At 39.6% G+C, this 24,461-nt stretch overlaps 1 protein-coding gene across 5 annotated transcripts in view; it reads right to left on the bottom strand.

The window, feature by feature from the left end:
* Positions 1-24,461, bottom strand: part of NYAP2 (neuronal tyrosine-phosphorylated phosphoinositide-3-kinase adaptor 2) — a 137,066-nt gene that overhangs the window by 110,629 nt on the left and 1,976 nt on the right. For 4 of the 5 annotated variants that reach the window (XM_021553646.2, XM_021553644.2, XM_021553645.2 and 1 more), the window contains one exon: positions 18,295-18,537. In XM_021553646.2, coding sequence (XP_021409321.1) covers positions 18,295-18,500 — 206 coding nt within the window. In that variant the 5' untranslated portion in view covers positions 18,501-18,537. Of the gene's footprint in view, positions 1-14,026; positions 14,418-18,294; positions 18,538-24,461 lie in introns of those variants that run through there. The other variant, XM_021553648.3, reaches the window with a different exon arrangement.

The raw sequence follows: 24,461 nt of genomic DNA, 5'->3' as shown, positions 1-24,461 counted from the left end.
GTCCAAAACCAGTCTGTCTAGGAAAGGCTACTTTAGCAAACAAGCATTTCCATTTTCTTCATGTGTACATCAGCTCTCCTGCACTGATCTACATGACTAAAAAATGGGAAAAATATCAAATCAGGTATGTAAATTAATATTAACTGTCCTGGACTTAAGTCAGGATCCAAGGCAAAGAACCAAAGATTAAATGATTTAAATGAAACAAAGTTCAATTTTCTCTTTCAATGAAATTCAAAAGCCTTCCTCAATGCACAGCCTAGCACTATAACTTAATAAAGAAATATTAATCTTAGATCTTCTTAGAGATCTTACACTTTTTTTTTGGTTTTCCTGAGAATTGACAGAAGGTTTCCATATTTCCATATGCATATACAGAAGACACAGAAGAAATTATTTCCAGTTCCCAAACCAAGAAATGGAAAGGATGAATTGTGGGACTGCAACTTGCTAACAACACACAATTACAACTGACCACCCTGTTCCTTCTGTTTGGGCAAAAAACAACTGAAAATTCCAATTCCTCTACTGCCTCTTTATTCTCCTATTTCTGCTTCACTGCCTCTGGTCATGGAGAGTTTCTTCCAGCAGGTTGACAAGCAGTATGGAACACGTGGCACCTTAAATCACTGATGGTTCATAAAGCGCATGGAAATAAGCATGGATCTTTGGCCTTCAGATGATCTCAGGCTGTGAGGTGTCTCCTTTTATTGCCCCAAGACTGCTCCTTATGCACCTCACTGAAAACCCACACTGGCACATTTTGCTGCTGTCCTCAGCACAGAAACCACAGCAAAGCCACGGGCAGAGCACACACCAAAGGATCTCGAGGTTACAGCCTTACAGGGACAGCAGACATGGGTGAGCACATTAAGCAAGCAGGCTGAATGTTTCCAGTAGGTTGGTTGGTTTGGTTGGGTTTTGGGTTTATTCCCATCCCACTCCTACATTTTACCATATTTAATCTGGAATCTCACCTTTTGTGAGAAGATGATGAAAGATGTCCCTGAAAGCCAGGCCATCTGCAGCCTGTGCCACTTTTGGTAGTGTTTTAGGTCAAGAAACAACTTAGAAGTGAGCATATCCACTGAATCCATATTCAGTGGTCACATTTGAAGTTTTTAACATGTAGATGTTTCAACATGAAGTGACCTTTAATCTCAGTATTTAAAATTACATGTCAAAAGAAAAAATTTGGACTTTGCCTGTTAAATGATTTTCACATGGAAAAAAAATCAAAACCAAACAACTCTGATTTTGTTTTTAGTTGGAAAGTAAAATTCAAAGAATGCAGAATTTCCTAAAAACCAGAATTTTAAAAGTCTACATAATGCTTTTTCAATTCCTCCATTTTGTAGGAGAAAAACATAACTGGGAAGCTGAGAAAAAAATTTCTCATAGCATACATAGTTACTACCTAATGATCTATAGAGCAAAAAGGCACAAAGACAATAGATGCTGGGTTATTATTTGCTGCATCTGAAAGTACTAGACCAGGAGAATTCTAAACACTTGGAATATTTTTACTTTTGCATGATTTATCTTACGTGATTCTTTGCCTTGCTTTGTCCTCATCTTCTTCAGTCCACCATTATTGAGCTCTCTTCAGTAAACAGGGAAAATTTTGGGGATCTCTACCCACAGATTTCAAAGCAGGCAGCTTCTAACTCTCAGCATGCTCTTGCCAGGCAGCTCAGATTAGAAATGGAAAAAGCAACATTATGCAATATTTCTGCTAGAATACACATGGGCCTAATACACTCTTTAGGTGTTATAAGAAAGCAGGAGATAGACTGACAGAGCTTTCTAGGGAAGGTAGTTTTTTGAACAAACAAGCAAATAAGACAGGAAGAAAAAAATATTCCAGCCATCACAAATTTTTCCTGATATTTTATCATCTATCAATAGGAAGAAAGAAAATTATCTCCAGATGCTAATATGGGTGTACCAGTTCTTTATTTAAAAAATGCAGATCTGAATTTCCTTTCCTTTTACATGGCAGCTCCAATGTTTCAAAGGCTAATATGCTGAGAGCTATCATATTTTATATGTTACTTTTTGTAGTAAAGATCATTGCACAACCAGTATACCAACACTATTGTAAGTCAAAGCTGTGCTCTAACCACCAAAAAAACCCCTCTGACTCTTGTACCAAGTATATTAACTTAATTTAAATAAAGCCTAGTAGCCTCCAACACACACCTGAACTCATGTGCAACACTTATTCTAAACAGAGTGAATAAGGATGGAAGAAAGCTCCTGTAGTTGCATTTTCATTTGTGCAAACGCCTTTCCTCAGGAGCTGCAGGCCCTGCCAGGTGGCAGCAGCTCTCTGCTGGAGCACCGGGCAAAGCTTGGCTGGGACACAGAGAAAAGCAGCCCTGCCCTGTGCCCCGGGCTCCTGCTGTGCTGGGATTTGCAGCTGCCAGAGGACCCAGCTGTGGAGCTTTCCACCAGGCCAATGAGCAATGGGCCATTGTCCCCCAGCCTCTGCAGTCCCTCACCTCCCTGGTTCAGGGAGCAGGAGGCACCACAGACTGCTTCTATCCACACCAGCCCCTGCAGAAGCAGAAAACCCAAGTACTGAGCAGCTGTTGGTTGCTCTGCCCCATAAAACACATCCAGCAATGACTGACAGGGACAGAGAGCACTGGGGCTGGAGCTCAGGTGAACACCTCTGCTGGTCATGTGGAATTTGACCTCACACCATAGGAAACCCCTCCAGGCAGGTTACTACATCTTTGTGAAATCAAACAGACACAATCAAGTACCCAAAAAGCACAACAAATGTGTCAAGCATACTAAAAGCCAGCAGGCATACTGACAGATTTTTCTACCAAAAGCAGAAGAATTTATTCTGTCTTAATGCAAGGCTTCATTGTATAAACCAACATATGGAATGACAAAAGACTTCCTAAAAATTATTCAAAAAATTAATGGCAAAGTGTTGTTTACTTTCACACAGAGGCTGAACTGTAAGCCATTTAATCATGAACTGACCCTGCAGTTGTAGGTTTAGTGAGACTGTACAGCAGGAGACGTGCTAGAAAAAATAACACTTGCTATGCATTACCTCAGGAACTGGACTACTGTGGTTAATATATATATATATATATATGCAAACTGTTAATACAGTCTGAACAGTTATTTACATTTCTTTAATTAATAAAAATACAAGCAGCCATATATTTCATTAAAAAATCTTAAGATCTCTTATGCAAGTATCAACTAAAATCACTAAACAGCATCACTTTGTGTTAATAACATCACTAGAGTGTGCATTCCAGTCATTTACAAGGCACTTTATGATAGTAGGTCTACAATAAATATGCAGTTCTGATGGCCTTGCCATTAAAAACTGAAAAAAACTTTTTCCATCCCCTTATTAACATGAAATGGACAAAAAAATATTAGAAATAACCAACCTCCCTTTCTATTTTTCTGTCACTGCATTTCACTTGCTCTCAAAGAACACCCCACAGTAATTCTGAAAAATTAAAGGAAAAAATATAGAAAAAAGTTATGAGATTCTGTACAAAGAAGGTGGGGAGGGGGGTGGAATTTACTGATTCAATTCTTTTCTATCTCAACAATTGGGCATCCAGAAACTGAAATGTATAAAGGAATATCATTTATCTTACCCTATTTTTCCTGACAATTCATTTATTTTGAAGTAGAACAAAAGTTGTCACACAAAAACAAGCCAGAAAGTTTGCAGCAAACCCCTTAATGGCCTAGCATCTCCTTACATTAAGGACTTCTGCAGCAAGACACAGCCCTTGGGGTGTCCATGTGGTCACAAGAGATCCCCCAGGGGTCACAGACTTCACCCCCTTGTCTTTAGGCAGTCCCTTGGTGTCACACGCAGGAGCCAACTGCACATCACTGGGACCCGTGGAGAGAAGAAGCAACCACCAGAAAGCTTTGCTGAGCTCCCATGGCCTGAGACAGCCTTCCAGAGCAGTCAGAAGGTGCCAGGAGGAAAACTGGGACTTCATCCTTCAGCTACCCAATTCAGGCTCCACCTCTGGAAATTAAGAGTATCTGTGACCCAGGCCAACGTGCTCTGATGCAGACTTTAAAAGATGAATCTCATCAGGACTAAACCAGGACTACTTTTGCAGCCACAAGGATCAGAGAACAAGCCAGAGTGACACTGAGGAGCCAATAGTGTCTCCCTAAAACTCCTGTGCTTCCCCAAAGAGCTGGCTCAGAAGGTAGGGGGTGCCAGCCTCCACAAAGAAACGCTTGGCAGATAAAGTTGCTCTGGGACAATTTTTCTGGGGAGTTAACCTGCAGTTTGGCTTTGCTAAAGCTTGGTAAAGCCATCTACATTCATACATCCCAATGAATTTCAGCAAATAGGAAGATTCCCAGATCTTGCTGGGGTGAGGTGCAGAGGCCAAAAATCACAGTCCAGGACAACCTGTCCCAGCCGTCCCAGAGCAACACCCCACAAAACTGTAATGCACCTGTATGGATACACTTCAGAGATACTGACTGAACACAGACTGAGATTTGAACTCACTATTGGGCTGGTGAGAACTGCTTATTCCTTTAGTATTGTGGGCAGTTCTTCTATTTTACAGGTAGGGTTTCACACTGGCTAAAAATACATATTTATTTCCATTAAAGAAAGAGCAATGGAAGAAGTTACCATTCTGAAAACAGGAGCAAAAGCTCTGCTTCTCTCTATTTACTGCCTATAGTTTATGCATGCCTTTAAAACCAAGAAATTCAATAGTTTAGGATGACAAATCTTATAGGGCCTACATAATAGCTATTGTGACACCAAGAAATGAAAACTTCATTGTAGCACAAACTACATTTACACCCAATATTAATTGCAGTATTTATCTCAAAGTGCAAACCAACACAAAGCATTTTAGAGAAAGAGACATAAAAAGAGTCAATAACACATGCTATTCAACCTTACATTAATATCAGCATACATTAATAATGGCATCATAACCCAGGAACACTGAACGTTACTACTTTTAAAGAATTTATCCTTTTCAAGCAAGCACACCTCTTAAGTGTCTCACTAGAAAACCTGCATATTTCTATATATTTAATTTTTCAATTGTTTGTTTCTTTTTTCTTTTTGTTTATCAGTTAAAATGAATATATAATTAATATTTGGAGAGTTAAAGGGAAATTACAATAACTGATATTAGACATTTAGTAAGAAACCAGAGGCCAAAGCTCTCGTGTCACTTCCAAATGCCCTTAAAACTGCATTTGACAAGAAAATGCATTCAGCTGATTTTGTACATAGCTTAGAATTCAGGGCAGCCCACAGCTCTCCCCCTTCCAAGTGTTTGGGAATGGTAAACAAATTGGCAGATAATTGCATTCCGTCTCTTAGCAACCCTAAATGTCTTGCAATGAAGTTGTTGAGCTTTTTTTCTGATGTGTACTTGTAATGACATTATTTCCACAAATTTTAGACCTAGTCCGACAAGCCCACTTCTTACAGAACCCCCTGCATCAGCATTCAGTTTAATGGCAGCAAAAAGCAGCTAGTGAAAGCTACCATCTTGTTTGTAATCTCTTGGGAAGACAATTCACAATAAATATATACTGAGAACAAACAAATGACTAAGTAGGAAGAGGCTAGTCAAAATATTTTGTCACGAGCCTAAATAGCCTTTTCCATTGCCATAACTGCAAACAAACAATACAGAAACCTGTGTTTTAAAACAAACCTTTTGACAGAAAAGTTCATTAGTTTACTGAATTAATGAAATATGAAATTTTACAATAGAAGAGAGGTTTGGGCCAGTTTCTCAGGAAAATAATTGCTTGTAGTAATATTTTCTGAAAATGCAATCCCACTTGTAGGCGTGAAGGAATTCTAAAAAGCCAGTTCATGAAAGGGGAAATATTGCTGCCACTCCTCCCCTTCTGCAGACACAGCACAACACAGCAGCAGCAGACTGCTGGGAGCGGTTGTCAAAATCTTTGCTACATTTTAGTGGAGTGGAGAGGGATTCTGTCCAGTGCCTTCCCTGGAAAGACAAAATTTCTAAGTTTCCTATCCCTCTTAATAACACATCAGAACAGGTACCAATAACAAAAAGAAAAGATGCTGAACAACCAGTATAGTCATAAAATACAATAAAAACAGTAACCTAGAATGCTTTGTTCTGCCAAAAGAATTTTACTACACATTCCCTTACATGCCTCCGTATTTAAAGGCTGATTTTGTATTAGAATCTGTGCACAATCGCTGGCAGAGATGTATGGATATACACTTTGTCACTGTGTCCCTAGGAACAAAGATCATGCTTCTTTGTTTAGTGGCTGATTTAGGTACAAGTATCTTTCTAAATTAATTCCCAAAGCAGGTTATTGTTCCCTTATCATAGATCTTCCACAAAATGGTAACCAAATAATAAACTCATTTGAAACAGAAGGAACAAGCAGTCTCTCACTGAACTGTGCTAATTATCAGAATTTGCACCTTGACTGATTACTTAGGAAATGAAGATGAAAATCTGAGAGCCTGGAACTGGACACTGAAAATAGATTTTCCTCAAGTGCAAAAGCAACACCATAAATCACAAAAATTAACTTCAGTACATGGACTTAGGAGTTGGTCTCTCTATAATGCTTGATAAATTACATCTGCATAGCAGACAGAAACCTAAATAACTTCAAGGGATTTCGGCAATAACTAAGACAAATGAAGTATTTCACAGTGTTTTTTTGCTGTGCAGTGTTCTCCATTTCAGTCAGGCACCTGGTGGTGTGGCTGGGCCCAGACAAAGTTCTTGACACAAAAACCTCAGGTTCCAACTAGATGAGAAAGAAAAACAGCATCATTTCAGTCAGGCACCTGACAGAGGAGAGGCAAAGAGAAAGGGGAAGTGATTCCTTTCCATTGTTTTAGTAAAGATCAGTTTTTCAGGAGCTCCTTTCCGTGTACAGACGGTGCCAGCAGGCAGGCACTGACAGCAGAACATGCTGCACCTGCCCTACAGCAAAGGAACCAGGGCAGCATTGCATTGCTGCTGCTCCCTTTGTGCACACTGAGGTGCAGGCAGACACCTGCTTAGCTCCAGCCCCACCTCTTCTCCTTGCACACCACCACCCATTCCTGTGAGACTGCAGCCCTCCAGATTTCCTAATCAAATGCTACACATAACTCCTTTTAAACAAGTCAAGATAGGGAAAACTTGTATCAGTCTGTTTTTCTGGGTAAGGAGCTGGATCAATGTCATCGTCATCAGCATCAAGTCAAAGAGGAAGGATATAAAAGAGCAAAGGTGGTTTTGGAATGCTTTGTGGATAATGGAATGGACTGGGTTGGTTTTGATTTTTTTGCTCTGTCCTCATTTACTGTTCCAAAACCTAGTAGAATCTAGGAGGTGAGAGCAAAAAATATTTCCAGAAAAAATATATATTCAGCGTAGTTCACTCAACTGCAAAGAGCTCCTTCATATCTATTTTAAAAAATCTTAATTAAAAACCCTACTATACTTTATCTTCACGCATAGATTTTTTTCCATTGAAAGACAGACTGAAGGAAAAAAAAAATCTATGAGCAAAGCCTTTTCAACCATCATCCATTTTTTTTAAATGCTCAAAGATGCATCTAAGAGGAGGAGAAGCAAGGCAGGCAAGATGATGCAGGTGAAAGCAGCGATGCTGAAAGGCCGTTTGCCTGAAGGAGCCGCCTGGGCTGGAGCAGTCCCAGCCACTGGCGTGTGTGGCTCTGCTCAGGGAGCCACGCAGCTCCTGCTGCCCAGCCAGGCCGTGTGAGCCAGGGGTTGCCATGGCGAGCACGAATGCGGCTCCCATCCGCCTCAGCACCGAGGCAGCGCAATTCAGATTAGCAATGCACAAATGTGATCTCCTAGGGAAAAAAAAGCTGCACTTTGCTTTGCCTTACAGTTTGGATGTAAAGCTGAAACAATTAAAATTATCTCTGAAATTGTATTTATGATAAACTGCTGAGAAACCTTTTAATCTCAGAACAATAGCCATGTAACAAACACTAGCAGTTCAATCTTCGATAGCAGCTACATTTTGGCATAAACTGCAGTACATGAATTTCAGAATATTTTTCCATTTAAATACCAAGAATTTTGACTTTCTTCTTGAGCCCTTTAAGCGCTTACAACTGGAAGGGAGAAGAATGGGAGATGGCTGTTCCAACGAAATAAAAATCATGTCAAATCAACCCTAAAATTCACTCATTGCATTTCTTAATGTGATAATCCACAGTCTGACATTCAATGCAGGAAATTTCTGTGGAAGGTGTTCCTGACATAATCAGAGTCCTAACATCTACCAAAATTAAGCAGCTTGCTAATACAGTAGGATAATGAAGACCTGCATCATGTGGGCTGCCATTCTTAACTTGGTGATGGAATGCAGCTGGAGCTACTTGGAACGCACAAGCAGGTTTATTGAGGGGATTCTGGCATATCACAGTCTTCAGTGTTTAATACACATACAGGTGATATTCCCATGTGCTACTGCTTTCATAGAAAAGATAATCAAGTCCTGAAATAATCTCAGATAGAGACTCTAGACAAATATTTATAAGGAGCCTAACCATAGAGTCTAACCATAAAAAGTGGGTGCCCAAAATTCTGAGCAATTATGTAAAAGCAGACAGATCTCAAAGTAATTGAAATTTTTAATAAAAGTCAGTCCTTTGTCTCCATGTTTGTAGAAGTACCTGAAATGGGATAACTTGTATCAAAAAAGACAATTGATTCTCTCAGTATTTTCTTCCCACCAGAAAACCAAATAAAAATTCAATTTTAGTTAGGGCCAGATAGATTCACCATGCCCCTATGTGTGCTTCCTAGCTCTGCCCATCACTTACAAAGGGCTGCTCTCAAACCTTACAGCACCATTAACCATTGTTACCAGCTCAGGGCACATGGAAGTGCAGAGTTCTCTCAGCACAGAAAGATTATGATGTTGTCTTTGTTCTTTCCCCTCATTAGAAGATACTCTGGTGGGACTTCATGTGTTAATTTCAGATTCTTCTCTTTTTTAACCTTATGCTTTTTACTGCACCCCACACATCTCACTTCCAGCACATACCATAGGTTTTTCTCCAACACCAATAAAAGGGGAAATCTCCATTGCAAATCACTTGCTGATTTAAAGGAATCAGAATACTAAAGCACAAAGTGATGCTCCAGGATTTCCTCTCCACTAGAGTGAGCAGCATTTAGCATTGATTGCTATTATTTTTAATCAGATGTCCAAAAAATTGAAGACCTACATCATTAGTGATCCAATCAAGATGCTTCTCCTACAACAAATATTGCATAACAGATTATATGAAATTTTACTGAAACTACCTTGAATCTCTCTGCCTACAGAAGATGAATGTCAAACTCTAACCAGTAAAATAGTGGATGTAGTCTCAGGATGAAAACAACTGATTTGGTTGTGTTACTGAGTTTTGTTAATATCTCACTCAAATTCATCTCATCTCCAAAAATTAGAAAAACGAGTTCACCAGTCAGGCTCCTACTAATGTGATTTTGGTGTTAGCAGACTATGTTTTTAATTAGCCTCTCTTGGTTTACTTATTGTGGATGGCTGCAGGATTGTCTCAGGTCAGAGTCACAAAACTGAGCATAAGATAAACAACTTCTCACACTCCTCAATACCTCTCTTTCATCCTGAGCATTCCACAAACAACAGGAATTTTCTACCCCATAGCTGCACACAGAGAAGCAAAACAAACTCTGTGTTTAATTATAGAAGATTATTCTCTAGATGGGCTACATTTTTAAACAATCTCTTTTTGCAGTAGTAAAGGACTCAGCAGTTTCCTTTTGTCTTTAAAGATTCAATTAAAAGTATGTTTCCGAAATTAAATTACAGCATGAAATTAGCTAAGGGTATGAAATACGGCATTTGCCCTGGCATTCAGGGGAAGGCTGTTCAAAGCAATTCACTTAATGGCTCCAACATGTGATCTCAACTTAATAACTAAAGTGCCCTCAGCTCACAGAGGATCTACTGGTGAGATGCGCCCTGTATAATCCACCAAAAAGAGAAATGGATTAAACCCAGGTAAATCTTATTAATTTATGGAAAATCCTGCAGTTACTCTCATTTCTGATCTTTAAAATGTTACCATTTTGTCAAGAAACACACTTGTTGGCAGGAATATTTCTGTGGGTTTTAGCTAGCTTTGGCCTTCTCAATCTTGACACAGTCCAGAAGCATCTGTCGGAGTCCATTGGATATGTTTGCTCCTCTGCAGCTTTCAGAGAGAACTGCTGGATGTAATTCATCACAACCACTGGGGACACGCTGCAGTTTATTCTGTGCTGCACTAATAGAGGGAGGGAAATGAGCAGTCCCCAAACTCCTGAGGTGCCCCTTTAGTCACCTGTTGGGTGCAATTTCAGCTCATGCTGTGAGCTGTCTTTGCTCTGCATGTGCTGGGTTAGTGCTTCAGAGGAGTCTAATTTCCTTTTGGGGTCCTTGGGTACTGTGCAATAAAAAGGGAAATGAAAACCAATTCCACTGACGCCCACCTTCTGTGGGCCCACAGCAGCTCCCTCTGCTCATTCCCAGGTTCCTGGCAGCTCAGAGGGGCTGCAGCACCTGCCCTAGCCCAGCAGGGCTCTCCCGAGAGCCCTGTTCTTCCTGGAGGAAGGCCCCATGCTCAGGACACACCACACAAAGGTTTTTTAGTTGGTTGGTGTCATGGGGTTGGGTTTTGTGTTGAGGGTTTTGTGCATTTATTTGTTTTTATATATTTTTTAACTGACTTCACTTAGGATTGCAACTTTAAATTAGAGTAGAAAGCCAGAAGGAAAAATAAAAGCATTCTCAAATTAACTATAAAACCCACAGCTAATAAGGTCTCTACAATCCATTTCTTCTCTAATCTCTCCTTGCTCCTATTTTAATCCAATCACACAAAAATCTAATCAGTGCACATACATATTCCTCTTTACATACAAATTTTATCCACTGTTGCAACATAGCCTGACAACAAGATGCCCTTCACCTGATGCTTCTGTTACAGAAGTGGTGTGACAGTCTCTTTTTCCAGAGGCACACCCAAGAGCAGACTCTACTTCAGGCTAAGAAAATAAACATCCCAATTAAATAATCAAGTATTATACTATGTTTCCCAGTGAAAGAATAGAAATAAATAAATAAAGAGAAGCACACATAGCCTGTCAGGAGGGTGCTGAGGAGAACATGCAAAGGGCACAGATGCCTGCCAGCTGGATGGGGCTTAAAGCAATCTTTATTAATATTAAATCCAGCCAAATACAGCTGTGATTCATGGCCCTGAAAAGAGCAATGAACTAAGCTATTTTGCTCAAAGGAAACATTTGTTTTTCTTCAACTTTATGAACAGTTATTGTTAAATGATTGATTTTCCTGAATGTACAAAAAGATTCACTCTTACTATTCTAATGCTGGCACAAAGCATCAGCTCTGCTGGGCTCTCAGACTGTGTTCCCAGTGTCTAGGACCATGGCTAGCTGAGATTTAGCCCTAACCCAAATCAATTTTTCTACTATGAGTTGTGAGGTTTCTTTCTACGTGTTTTTTGTACAAGTATCTGTCCTCCAGGTTGCAACACATGCTCTAAATTTGGGTCACAGGCAATTACAAAATTTGTCAGGGGTCAATGAACTTCAGCACGGAGCACTTTTTGGTTACTGGAAAACTTGAGCCAGAACAGATCAATGCTTTAAATTTGCATATGAATGGTGCTGTATTACTGGATGTATTCCTCTATTAATGAAGTCCATCCTAAAATAGTTATAAAAATTTCATCTGAGTATGCTTCAGAACAGTCTTCCTTATTTTTCATCCAGTCTTCATAACAACAGCTTTAATTACATTCTACTCTATGCTTTGCAATTTTATAGCATACTTGAAGACATTTTCCAAACAAATGTAAACCTTTGATTCCATATAATGGCACCACCAGAACTCCACAGGGTCATGTAAAATATTTCTACTGCTCTACATGCATCTTGCTTGCTGAGAGAGCTTTTGGGGAGGAAATGCAGGATACTTTTTTAGAGGAAGAACAGGATAATTTTAACTACATCCTGTAGTTGAAGAGTAATCAAAAGACAGTGAGAGAAGAGACTGGAAATAGAAGTGAGGTGGGAACAAATGGCTACAAACTGCCCATTAGGATCCATAGAGCCCCCAGGCTCTCTCAGCAGCGTGCCAAGAGCTGTGCCCGAGGTCCAGCACACCTCAGGGTGGCTCAGAGCCAGCAGCCCCAGCCTGGAGCTGGGATGGGAGCACACCCAGGGGGGCTTGGAGCCAGGCCAGCTCACACACTGACACAGGTGGTCAGGCAGTCCTGCAAGTACCAACAGCTTCGAGACACTTCCACTGGGTTTTTAACAAGAATAGGGGTCTGGAACCCCTTTAGAAGCCTTCTTGGCTCTCTATAACCCCACACTCCTAAAGTGCTTTTAAATAGAGCAAATGAATCCTGAGAGAAAAAAGTGCACCCACTAGATGGTGGATTGGTGTATGTCTGAGCTTTGTGTAACAATGAAGGGAAAGAGAGCATGCAAACTCCCTGAGAAGTATAAGTTGTAGGCAGAAGCCCTAAAAGAGAAAAGTTTTTGAAAATAACATCAAGATTTAGATAGCAAACTCATAATGACTTCTGCTTTATTTCCTTGGTCTTTTGGATTGTGAGGCTGGATATGGTAAATTTTAAATGACATTAATCACATGACTGTTCTAAAATAAAACTTCTCAGAATAACAGCAACAGCAATATAAAATAGTTAGCATTGTGTCTGTTGTTTATTTTGTGTGGCAATAATACAGGCAGCCATATGGATATGAGCATTTGGAAGGGAGGATTTGTTGGCTAGATCATCACATCTGTTTACTTATAAAAGCAACAAAAATACATTTGGAGGTCACTCACTGCACAGCCATTTTTCTTACTCTTGATTAAAAAAAAAAACTATCAACGCTATCCTTTCTACATTGAACCAATTTACAAAAGACACCCGAGGATATTTTAATGAGAAAAAGGCTTTGAAATCATAGAAAAATTAGTCTCTATCACACCTCATCAGCCATTTCCACCATAAGAGTGGTATCAGAGCAATAACTTAATCTAGGATGAAATGAGCATGCAACATGTCCAGGAGGAAGATAAAGAAAACAACAGTGCCCCAGTTAAGCTCCTCACAGCACAAACCTTTTGATCAAAGGAGCGCGTGCCACTGACCTCATATCCAAAAACGGCATTCACCAAGTAAACTCAGATTTGGATTAAAAGCAAAAACAAACAGAAAAGCCCCAAAACAAACAAACCCAAACAGAAACCCAAATGAAATACAAAAAAAACCCAAACAAACAAAAAGCCTCCACAACTTGCATCAACACATCGAGCCAAAAACAATGGGTTAACAAGCTTGTAACGTATAATATCTCAATAGTGTGTTTACAGGTATTTCAGCTGAGGCTCACACCATGACCCATAATATTTAATGTACTTCCTTCACCATTCTCTTTGAGGTCAGGCTATAAGCATACGGTAATCTAGCAAGCATAATTTTTTTCTGCAAATTTAGAAAGGCACAGTTTACTACACAGAATCTCAACTACAGACAGATGTTCAGAAAAAAAATACTTTCACCTAAAGTATTGTTCTGATTTCAAGACAAAACTATAAAAATTACATTCATAATGAAATTATTTTAGGTTATTTTTTTATTCTGTTAAAAATATCTTGGTAAAAGCTCTTCAGCATGTCCATATAGTCTAAGATTACACACATTTTCTCAGCTGAACAGAGCTTTTGGCAGTGAATAATCCCAGGCATAGAAATATTTTTATATTTTCTTGCTGTCACCCACGCTTGATAACACAACTTTTAGCTAAGGGACACATAATTTACGTCTTGTTCACAAGGGAAACTAAGGATAGGAATGACAGGAAACTACAGAAAGGTAATACCTGAATTCAATTACTTCTACTACCATTTCAAAAAAGAAAAAAAATAAAGCAAGAGAAAAATATGATCTTACTTTTGTTGATGGGTTAGTCTTCAGTATTTGGTTTGCCAAAGAAAGGAGAGGTTATGTTGACAGCTGTTCATTACAATTCCCTCTTTACTACAAGAGCTTAACTCTGCCACTGGCTGGCTGGCCCATTTCTGCTAGCTTTAGCACACAACAGTGCTTCTAAAAGCTCCTCCTCTTGACAGCATCTGTCTGGATACAAGCACAAGCAAGGCTTTCCATAGAGCCATTTAGGTCCTGGGAACAAGCTACAAGTAAGGGAAACCATTAGAAGTAAATATTTTGATGACTAAGTCCAGGATTTGGCAGGCAGAAATTCATGCCCACTGACACCAGCAGCTTTACAGTAGAGTAGTCACATCTTCACAGTGTTGCAAGTGAAAATTACTTCCCTGACAATAACTTGAATGATGCACAAAAAATAGAAGCCAGACCTTTGAAAACATGCACTCTGATTTATGCAACATGTCCGAGCCTTCAGAGGAGGAGGGTTCATCATTCATTTCTTATCAGGCTTTTATATTTGTTCAATTAAAAAGGGAAAGCATTGGTGAAGTATCCACACAAAGCAATAATAAAGTATCTAAATATGTACATTTCAGTCATGGATGAGTCAGAAAGCAATTTCTAATTCCAACAGATGCCCTATATAAACTCCAAATACTCACCTATTTTCTGGCACCCACAACAGCTAAGGCAAATCTACCTTCTGTTCCCAGAAATGCTGCCCACAGCTGATATTGTATCATGGCAAACATACATCCCATGGTATTGCCAGTGAAAATGATACCGCTCCATAACTTTATTTGCAATTTATAGGCTCTGTGGACAATATGCCAGTACCTTCTCTTAATCTGGACACAGCTTCCTGAATAGACAATGATCGTGTAATGAGACTAGATGAATAAAAGATGGAAGAAACATCATCTATACATTAGGCCCTATATACATATGTATTTATTGTGCCTTACTCTTAGCCACTAATCAGCACATTAACCTTATTTTCTCTGCATGAGCGCCAGGAACCGTACTAAAATTAGGTCAGAAATTCAGATCAGATCAGCTGACTAAGCCCAGCAAGATTAGACAAAGGCTAGTTGCTTTTATTTTTCCCAATCCAATATGCTGTGTTTATCTCCCACAATGTACAATGGATCTATACATTTTTCCCCACAATTAACCTATCAGAGCCAGACACCATGAGACAGCAACCACACTGAAGGTACATCAGTGCTACTGAGGAAGCACAGCCCAATGTATCCTCTGGAAAGCAAAATGCAAAATCAAACATTTTTTTTTCAGGTCATTTTTCAGATCTTGTTTCCAAACTGCTCAGACTAATGCATTTCAATGAATTTCAGTCATTCAGCATAGTTATGAGATGATTTAGGTAAATAACAGCTGCTTCTAAATAATGTTGTGTGTGAATGCCACCACTTTATTAGACAATATATTACTCATTATTATCTTGTTAATATACACAAACAGCCTTCTTCTAATACAGACCATATAAACATTAAAATTGAATAGCTTCTAAATTATTCAATAATTGGACTAGCAGGTAATTCTCTGTAGGTGCCAAAGACTTCTGGCTGCTTTATTTTGATTCTCACATAAAAAGAAGAGTATTTGTGGGAACCCCCTCTCCTCCTCAAAAATCTACCTGCAGTTAATTGCAGGGGATGACTCCCTTGTTGCTAAGGAGATTGTTTTCAGCTATTGGGAGTCTCCAGACTGGTGGCAGATACCACTGCACATGTGCATCACTTGCTATCTAGGCCACGCTCTCAGGAATTAGGGATAATATAAATACCCACCAAGATAAGGTAAAGACATAAAGAATATAGCACAGAACAAAGAAGAAATCAATTATCCTACTTTACCTTTCCTAATTGCTGCATTACAGTAGACAACACGGTCTTGGATGAATCTCTGGAGATTACCAGAGGGAGCCAACTCAATTGCAATCAACCTAAGTGACTTCAGACATGATGTTTCCTTTAGTCAAATCAAGTATTTTCCCTTGGTCTGCCATTTATTTTAGTTTTTTCCACCAAAGGTTGACCTCAAGTATTTTTTTTACCTCTCTAAATTTATATGGGAGAAAGCAAAAAAAGACTTAAAGTGTTTTTCAAGATTTCCTGAGGTGTTTTCTTACATTGCTTCCTCAGGCAGATATTGTTCCACCCTCAGTGTTATTGAGACAAGTCAAGTGGGGAGGTATCACAGCACATGCCACAGCACATGCCCCAGTCAAGACAGCCATGACACACAGAGCATCACCACACAATTTCAGAAAGCTTTAGGCATTCCCCCACACACAGTAGCACCTTATCACATCAGAAGGCTTCAGGCATCTGCCCATACAGAGTAACATCATACCACTTCAGAAGGCTGCAAGCATCTGCCCTTCTTGTTCTTTAGCCCAGCCTTTCATCCCCTCATGTTGCTGCAGTGCCCCTGTGTGCCCTCTGCTCCCTTTGGTGGTTGGTCAGTGCCCCTGGGCACTCCATGGCTCATTGCTGTCAGTGCTGCTCACCTGCTGCTCACAGCTGAGCCACTGGGGATGAGGATCCTACAGCCCCATCCCAATCACACAGACTGTGTGCCTGCAGGGAGGTATCAGAGGGGATCACTGCCAACATAGTTTCCCACAGAAGAGCACTGTATTGAGGAAATGTAATCTCCAAACCACACACAAATACATGCTGTTCCTCTAATAAGCCTACTGTGTTGCTGGTTCTCCTGTCTTCTGGCTCTGTATCTGAGAATAAATATTCTGTTTTCATTGATCTCAGCTGAGTGTGGGGAAGAATTTCATGGTTTGGCTCAGTTCTAAATCATCTGTACTTATCCAGAGCTCTTCATCAAGTCACTTTGCCAGGATCAATGAACAAAACCACACAAACCAACCACATTGTAGGAAATACTGTCACTATTCAAATGAGGTAGAGAAGCTTGGCTAGAGGACTATAAAGAACCAGGTAGGTCCACAAGTTAGTCTTTCATGTCCCAAGAAACCTATTCATAATGAAATCTGTTCTGGTACTTAGTAACCTTTATGGTCAAACATAGGAAAGTACATGCAAACAGATTAGTCAGAGTACAGCCTAATTACCAGCATTCACCTTAATTTCACATTATTCTTATCACTCCAATGAAATTACTGACAATCCAAATAGTTCCACTTCCTGGAACATAACACAGCCATATTTTTGCTTTAAATTCCTTCATCTCCCTCCTCTCTCAGACTGTGTGTGCTGCTCTTTTCCTTTTAATGTTCCATCAAAATTATCAGACTACTGAGGCGTTGCTCGAACGTTCACAGCACAGCATGTCTGTTATACCTGGGTGTACAGTACCCAAGACATAGCATAAAATTTAATCACTTAAATGGAAATACAGAAGGCTCATACTGGGAGAAGAAAATTCAAAGGACATCCTATCAGTTTATGCTCAAGCCATCCATTCACATATAAAACTTAAGGATCTGGATGGAGGATTTACTTCTATTACAGAATTTTACCTTCACCTCAAGAAAAAACAATTTTTTGTACTGGAAAATATGTATGCAATAAATATTAATATCTATTCCATTCAACCTTCTTTTCCTCTCCAAGAGGCTGCAGAGATTTCATTGATATCCATTGGCACAAGCAGACAGGTCATGCAAGTGCTCCTCTCATTAACTGTCAATTAAAATCAATGGAATTGTTCAAGAAGAGCTGTTATAGGGTTCTGCCCATCAGGGGCTTGATCCATTTTCCTGTAAGTGATTGCAATATTGTTACTGAGTTCGGAGATCACAGGATTGAAAGGAAAATGTAAATAATAGACACTTAAAAAAAAAAAAAAAGATGCCAATTAGAAAGCTTTGAAAATTTACCAGATTTAAACATCAGCTCAAGAAGAGTCTGTTTTGACCCGTGAAACTGTCCCCATCTTGCTCACACACAAACACATTTTTGCAGAAAATATAAACTGTTCATTTAAACACGCTAAGAGGATGACAACCCATTTGTTACTAGATCTGCATCTATTCCAAACACCCAAATTTTTGTTACAAATTTCACCTGCTCAAGATGCCACATATACTCAAGCTATGTCTACATAATGTAAACCACATGTTAGAGGCCTGACAGAGGCCAGTGGTCTCTACTGCTTTTGCCAGCAAGCTGCTTAGAAATCAAATGCTCTACACATATTTACCATATCTGAATCCCTTGCTTTTCATTACTCTGCCAAACCATTCATCTTTTTATCAAAATATTTACCGTTTTATTGCTTCTTCTTGTTTTCGGCGTTTTTCACTCTTTTCTTTCAAGTAAGCCAGGTTTGTTTCATTCCTCATGCGATCATTCTCTCGAGCAATGTCTGATGCATTCTGTATAACCAAGCCATCATAGGCCTTCATCCCCATGTCTTCAATATACTGGAGAAAAGCGCCCAAAGTGACCTCCTCCTGATTAGAACTCATCATCTTGCAGGAGATAATGAACAAAGGAAAGCAACGTTTCCTGCAGGTTGAAAAACACATAATACCTTAATCAGTTGGAAAATAGCTTATGGTTTATGACAGCAAGATCGTGTCAGTTGTAATTAACATCTCCATAAGAGACAATTTTTCATACTTTCCCATTTAAAGGATAATAAACAAAGCAATTCAGAACACAGAACAACATTACTCAAGACAAGAGGAGACAAAACCAAGAGTCTCTTCTTCCAGGCAATGCAGATCCAAAAAATTACACTGTTTAAATCCCAAAAACATTTCCTCCCACCCCTTCCCATTTCCTAGCACCCATCAGTTTAATAAACACTGCCATCCTGAATCTTGGTTTGAATTGAACTGAGAAGTCTCCCATCTCGGGATGACAGGCCCCTTTTACAGTTTAGATAAGGCTGCAACAGAGCAGATTACCAGAAAAAAAATCCTTTTCTGACTACCAGAAAAAGTTCCCAATATCTGCAGGATATTCTAAAGTTCAGGTGAAAAGTGTTGTTCCATTTTTTGAAACTAAAAGCTTTCTTCAGGCTCAAAATTTAGAAAGAAATATTATGAAATATTTTCCCATATATCTTATTAATGTGATATGAGCCCATAAGCCCTGGTCAGCTGTTGCCCAACATCTTGTTAGCTTGAAGCTCCAAGAATGGACAAGAATGCCCAGCTGAGCTGGGACCTTCAGAACAAACCCTTGAAGCCTCCAAGAATCTGTATGCCAGAGGCATTACAGACACTGGGGTTTACAGCACCTCCAGCTAAGCACTTTGGAGCAGACACACTTAGACCCCTGGGTCATTCCTGGGTCTGTGGCAGGCAGCCTAAAAACTCTACAGAAAGGTCCCAAATGTTTTCCATTCATCAGCAGAACTCCTGGGAGTTGCAAGAGCTCTGGTGTATAGACACATCAGTAAATACTACAGGAGACTAAAGGCAAGGTAGAATTTCAAAAGATAGACTGTCTCTCTCTAAAGTCTGTGCTGGACTGGACTGGATTAAACTTACTAAACTAGTAAAATAGAAATTTAAAAAAAATAGGACTGTTCCATCTTGTTTTAAATACTGATTATTGTAAGGTCCAGAAGCATTACAAGCTTGACTGACATTACCTGCACACAGTCCCAGGAGAAGCCCTCATCCCCCAGGCAGGGAGTTGGTGCAGGAGTCTCTGAGTGACTTGCTGGCAGAGCTGGCAGCTGAACTCAGCTCTCTAAGGCACGTTTGCTTATTCACTGCTACAGCATTCCTCCCTTCCCTGAAGAAGGCTGGCGTGGCTTCTCGGAATCAGCCTCAGAACATGCCAACATTACAACTAGAAAGGATCTTACTGAATAGGCAATAAGAGTCCTGTCTGCACACAGATTTTGGGGGCAGGGTTTCTGTGGAACCAGTGACAAAAATATTTTCCCTATTTCTTAGTGTAATGCTATATTTCTAATATATATAACATATGTTATATATATATATATATATATATATATATATATATATAACATATATTTCTCTATATTTATTACATAGCTGGAGAAATAAAATTCTGATCAAGATTGGCACTGGTTTGAAATAAATAAATAAATAAATTTAAATGACCTTAAAGATTCCATAAATCCACTCCAGGCCTTCAGATCTGGGCCCTGACTCTAAAAATGCAAAGGATAAAAAGAGCAGAGAAATATCTATCTGCCCTTGAATGTTTTATCCCCTTTTTTTTTTTTTTTGGGGGGGGGGGGGGGCAGGGGGAAATTTTGAAGTGACAGTGGCAACAAGCAGCTACTTTCAGGCACTAAATACCTTAAAAGCACACTGAAAATTTCCCCTTTTTCTCTCATGCCTGCCTATCAAAATTATTTCTGTACAATGGTAACACAACTGCTAAAATCATAAAGACTCAGAAGATGCAAAGGGTCCTTCTCCTATTATCTCTCCTGCCTTCCAAGAACAACCTTTTCTATCAACTAAGCCTAAACATTAAAATAAGGCTGATGTGGAGGGTCACTGAAGTGATCTTCAGGCATTTTCAAGCATGGGAATAAGCATCTCCTACTAATCCCTGCAGGGGAAAACCAGTGAAGGACATCTTGGTGCAGGCCAATGTGCCTGCATGCCATTTCACACAGCTCTGACACTGGAGCTGCCTAGAGCTCTGCTGGGCTGCAATATGCATCCAGCCATTCTGTATGGTCACCATAAGTAGCACACTGTCTGCACAGAAGGATGTTGGAAAGCTGGCAGTGAGCTGAATAGACTCCATGAATGCTATGATTCTTCTGCAGACATAATTTTGATTAATTCCTAACCTTGGTGATCAAAAAAAGTAAGGCCAGATAGCAAAGCCCCTTCCTGAGTCTCTCTCTACAGCATGAAGGCTACAAGATTAAAAGCAATGCTAACAGCACAGACAGCTCCAACTCCCCTTTCTCTAAACTCCTCAAATGATGTCTTCTTTTTGATGGTTAAAGTCTGGGCAGTTTCCCCAGTAGATGGTTATTTTATTGTCTATTTCATTTTTGACTTCTAGTAAAACCCTGTTTCAGCATATGTTGAATTAAATTCAAATAAACTTGCACAGCAGAGAAATCTCACCCTGGTGACCTGAATGGCAGTATTGTCATTGATTTCTTCAGTGACCATGGTTTACTTCTGAAATATAATAGGAAATTTTATAGTGAAGATAACTTCAACTGGGTTTCAATAAATGCAGTTCTCATCCATTTTTCCCCAAGACACATGATATGCTTTACATTGTCTTCTGTGACTATACTGCATTTCTTTCCCTCATTTTTTCCTTCATTTTTGGAGGTCAGAAATGAGCTGACACTTAAGAATATGCTGAACCTCCTTGTGTTATGATGTTTATTTTTTAAACAGGAGGATGAGGTTATTCCAGTTGCAAAATAATTTTAAAAAAAGACCTTATTCTGCTTCATAAACTGAGGAGAGACTTTATATTCTGGTTTGCTACTGATGTTTTTTATTACTAAGCACATGCAAAAATTTACTATTTACTAAGTAGATCAAAATCCATTCTTTGTCCTAACAGGGCCCCAATCCCACAGCAGTACTGAGCAACTGTAGCTACTGAACTCCTCCTCTGACTGTTGATCCTTACATGCTTGTGACACCAAATTCAGTTTGGGGTACTCCTGGGGGTAGCTGGGGACACACAGGTATTTCAGAACCTTGAACCTGCTCTTATGACACTAACTCCAAAAAGCCTCTGTGCAAACAGCTTCTGATTCAAACCCCTTGTACCTCCCATGTATGTGGCATTTTACAGCCTCACTACATTTGCTAATAGTGAACAGTTGTGCATGCTATACTTAAACAGGGATTAAAAATGCAAACAGCAGGTGCAAAAAGCTTAATTAATTACTGTAAACATTTTTACAGTCTTAGTATTCCTTGGGCAGCACACCAGGACCAATTTTACTTACAGGTATTAATGCCACTTCAGAGAATATGTTACCTTAATAACTGTGCTCAATAGCTACAACAGGCTGCAGTCAACACTCAGGCCCCTGGAGTCCCATGCGGTGCCTGCCTGTCCCCCTCCTTGGAAAATGGCTGGACAGCACAGATCAACTTCTGAGCAAAGGTTCTGATGACTGGTAAACTCAGACAGCAGCTCCTAACCATTTGCCAGGGCAGATACACTCACAAGCAATGTTTGAGTATATTCATATTTGATTAAAACTGTGCAAATGCAATTTGCTAAATAAGACATGTAAACTGAGGCCCCAAGATCCTGGTATCCCTAACATGCACACTGCAGTCAGGGATTTTGTTAGCCAGTAACAAGGACTATATGCAGTCACCTATGTATTTGTAATCAAACTGCTTTCAGTGCATCTTCTTCTCTGAAATCAGGCAGTCCTGAAAAATTATAACTGGCAGTTGGACCACTTGATAAATTCTTTAGACACTCCTTTCTTTTCCCCTCCTGATTGTGAGGGACAAAAGGAGACAGAAGGGCAGAGGAAAAGCCTTGGAATTTAGCTATTGAAGCTAACATACTGAGAAGTCAACAAAAATTGTTTGGAGGAACTTGCTTCTGACTGTTCACTGAACATCTTTGAAAATCTATCTGAGCACAAGGACACAAAGAAGGAGTTCTCCATCATGTACACTTTGCTTCTTAAAGACTCACACTGTGAAACCTCACCAAGAAAAAGCCACAATTACACCCATCTTGCTCACTGACACCTGCCCCTTCAGGTACCCCCAAACCAGACTCGCACTGGCACGGCTCGTGCCTTCAGCTGTCAGCATGGCAGGAGTAAAGCAAGAAAGATTTTTGTTTCCTACCCTGCCAATGCATCTGGGTTACTGGCAAGGGCAAGCAGTTGCTTTCCTGGTTTGCCTAAAAATATTTGCATAACTAAATTCAAGATCATTGTATTGATTCAGATCCAATTTCTGTGAGAGCAGAGTGCCTTGTGTTTCACAGGACACTTGCATACCTTACTTCTAATCTAATCCTTTGCTTTGACAACACACATACAGCATTTTGGATCAAACCACTTCCTTTTCATATGATCAGTGTGCAAAAATATTGATTTCAGAATATGAGTAATCAACTGAATATCACAGTATCCAAGCAGTGCTACACGTGAAGATTCTGACATGCCATTCTCTCTTATTCACATCAGGATCCCCAAAATATCAGTTGCTTTTCAGCTTGCTTGACAGCCATAAGCTGCAGCTGTGCTGCATTGAAAATTGGCAATGCTGACATTAAACTGAAGGAGCTTTTTGAAGTAATGACAAAGGCACTGATTGCCTTCTTCCAAACCAGAGGGATTTTTTTTTATTTTTAATTTTAGCATAGGAGAAGAGACCATGGAAAAACAAGTGTGGGCTTGCCCAAAGTCCTGAGACCAATCTCAGATTTATAAAGGCCTACTACACACCTCTCCAGTACTGCCTGCTTCCCTGCCTCCTCTCTTTGAAAGAACATCTGCTTTCTTATTACCTTTTAACTCTCTTCACTAAATTCATTATATCAGAAGGATTCGGCACAAACAGGGATAGCCAGCCATTCAACCCTCAAGTTTGAGCTGTTTTATTCTAGCTTCTTGCAAGAATAAAAGCAGACAGGCCAGCCACATCCAATTTTCACAAACTGCTGACCACAGCAGCACTAATAAGGACCTAATGGTATTGGGTAAAAAAAAAAAAAAAAATACTGTCAGTGAATCAAGGAAAATTTAGTGAGGAAAAAATATACTACAGACTACTTTGCAGAACTCTCTCCCCACCATAACTGTGCCTTATATCAAGTGATATTTGAAATACCTAAACAAGTGAATGTGATGAGAAGTTGTTAAGAAATGCCTTTTAGAGTTGCATTCCCTGCTCATTCTTAACAATAAAATGACATTTCTGTTTCCACATACAGTGATGCTGGAAATTATGATGTCAAAGAGGAAAGACCTTCTGAAATCAGCTGCAACTTTCCTACTACATATCACTTGACAATGATATATGCAGCTATTTTAAGAAAAACAACTAAGGAATCACTACTGTCATTTGGAAGTACAAAATACACTTTATATTCTGGCTGGGATTGCAGATTACATACCTGGTGCTCATTGTATTGCACAGCATGAGCTCTAGCACCTGGCTGAAATCACTAAAGCTAAGTACTGCTGAGCCCTTCATTTAAAGAGGTTAAAAGTGTCTCCTTCAGTAGACTGAAATTGCTACTGCATGGGTTTAAAGGAATAGTCAATTTCTACAGACATCCTACCCTTCATAGGGAAAAGCCTATAGTTTTAAGAACTAAAAAAAAATAGCCTTGGCCTTAAATTTTGGCCCCCCTTCCAGGTGCCTTTTCAAAAGGAAAAAGGTCTTTGCTAACAATGACTCCTCTATGACTCCAGGATGTAAAAAGGTGTTGTTTACTTTGCAATACAGCAACACTTTCATCACTTTTAT

This window comes from Lonchura striata, chromosome 10 (assembly GCF_046129695.1).
Source record: "Lonchura striata isolate bLonStr1 chromosome 10, bLonStr1.mat, whole genome shotgun sequence".
NCBI classification, from domain to species: Eukaryota; Metazoa; Chordata; class Aves; order Passeriformes; family Estrildidae; genus Lonchura; species Lonchura striata.
Note: the sequence above shows the minus strand (reverse complement) of the source record. Positions and strands in the feature narration are given on the sequence as shown.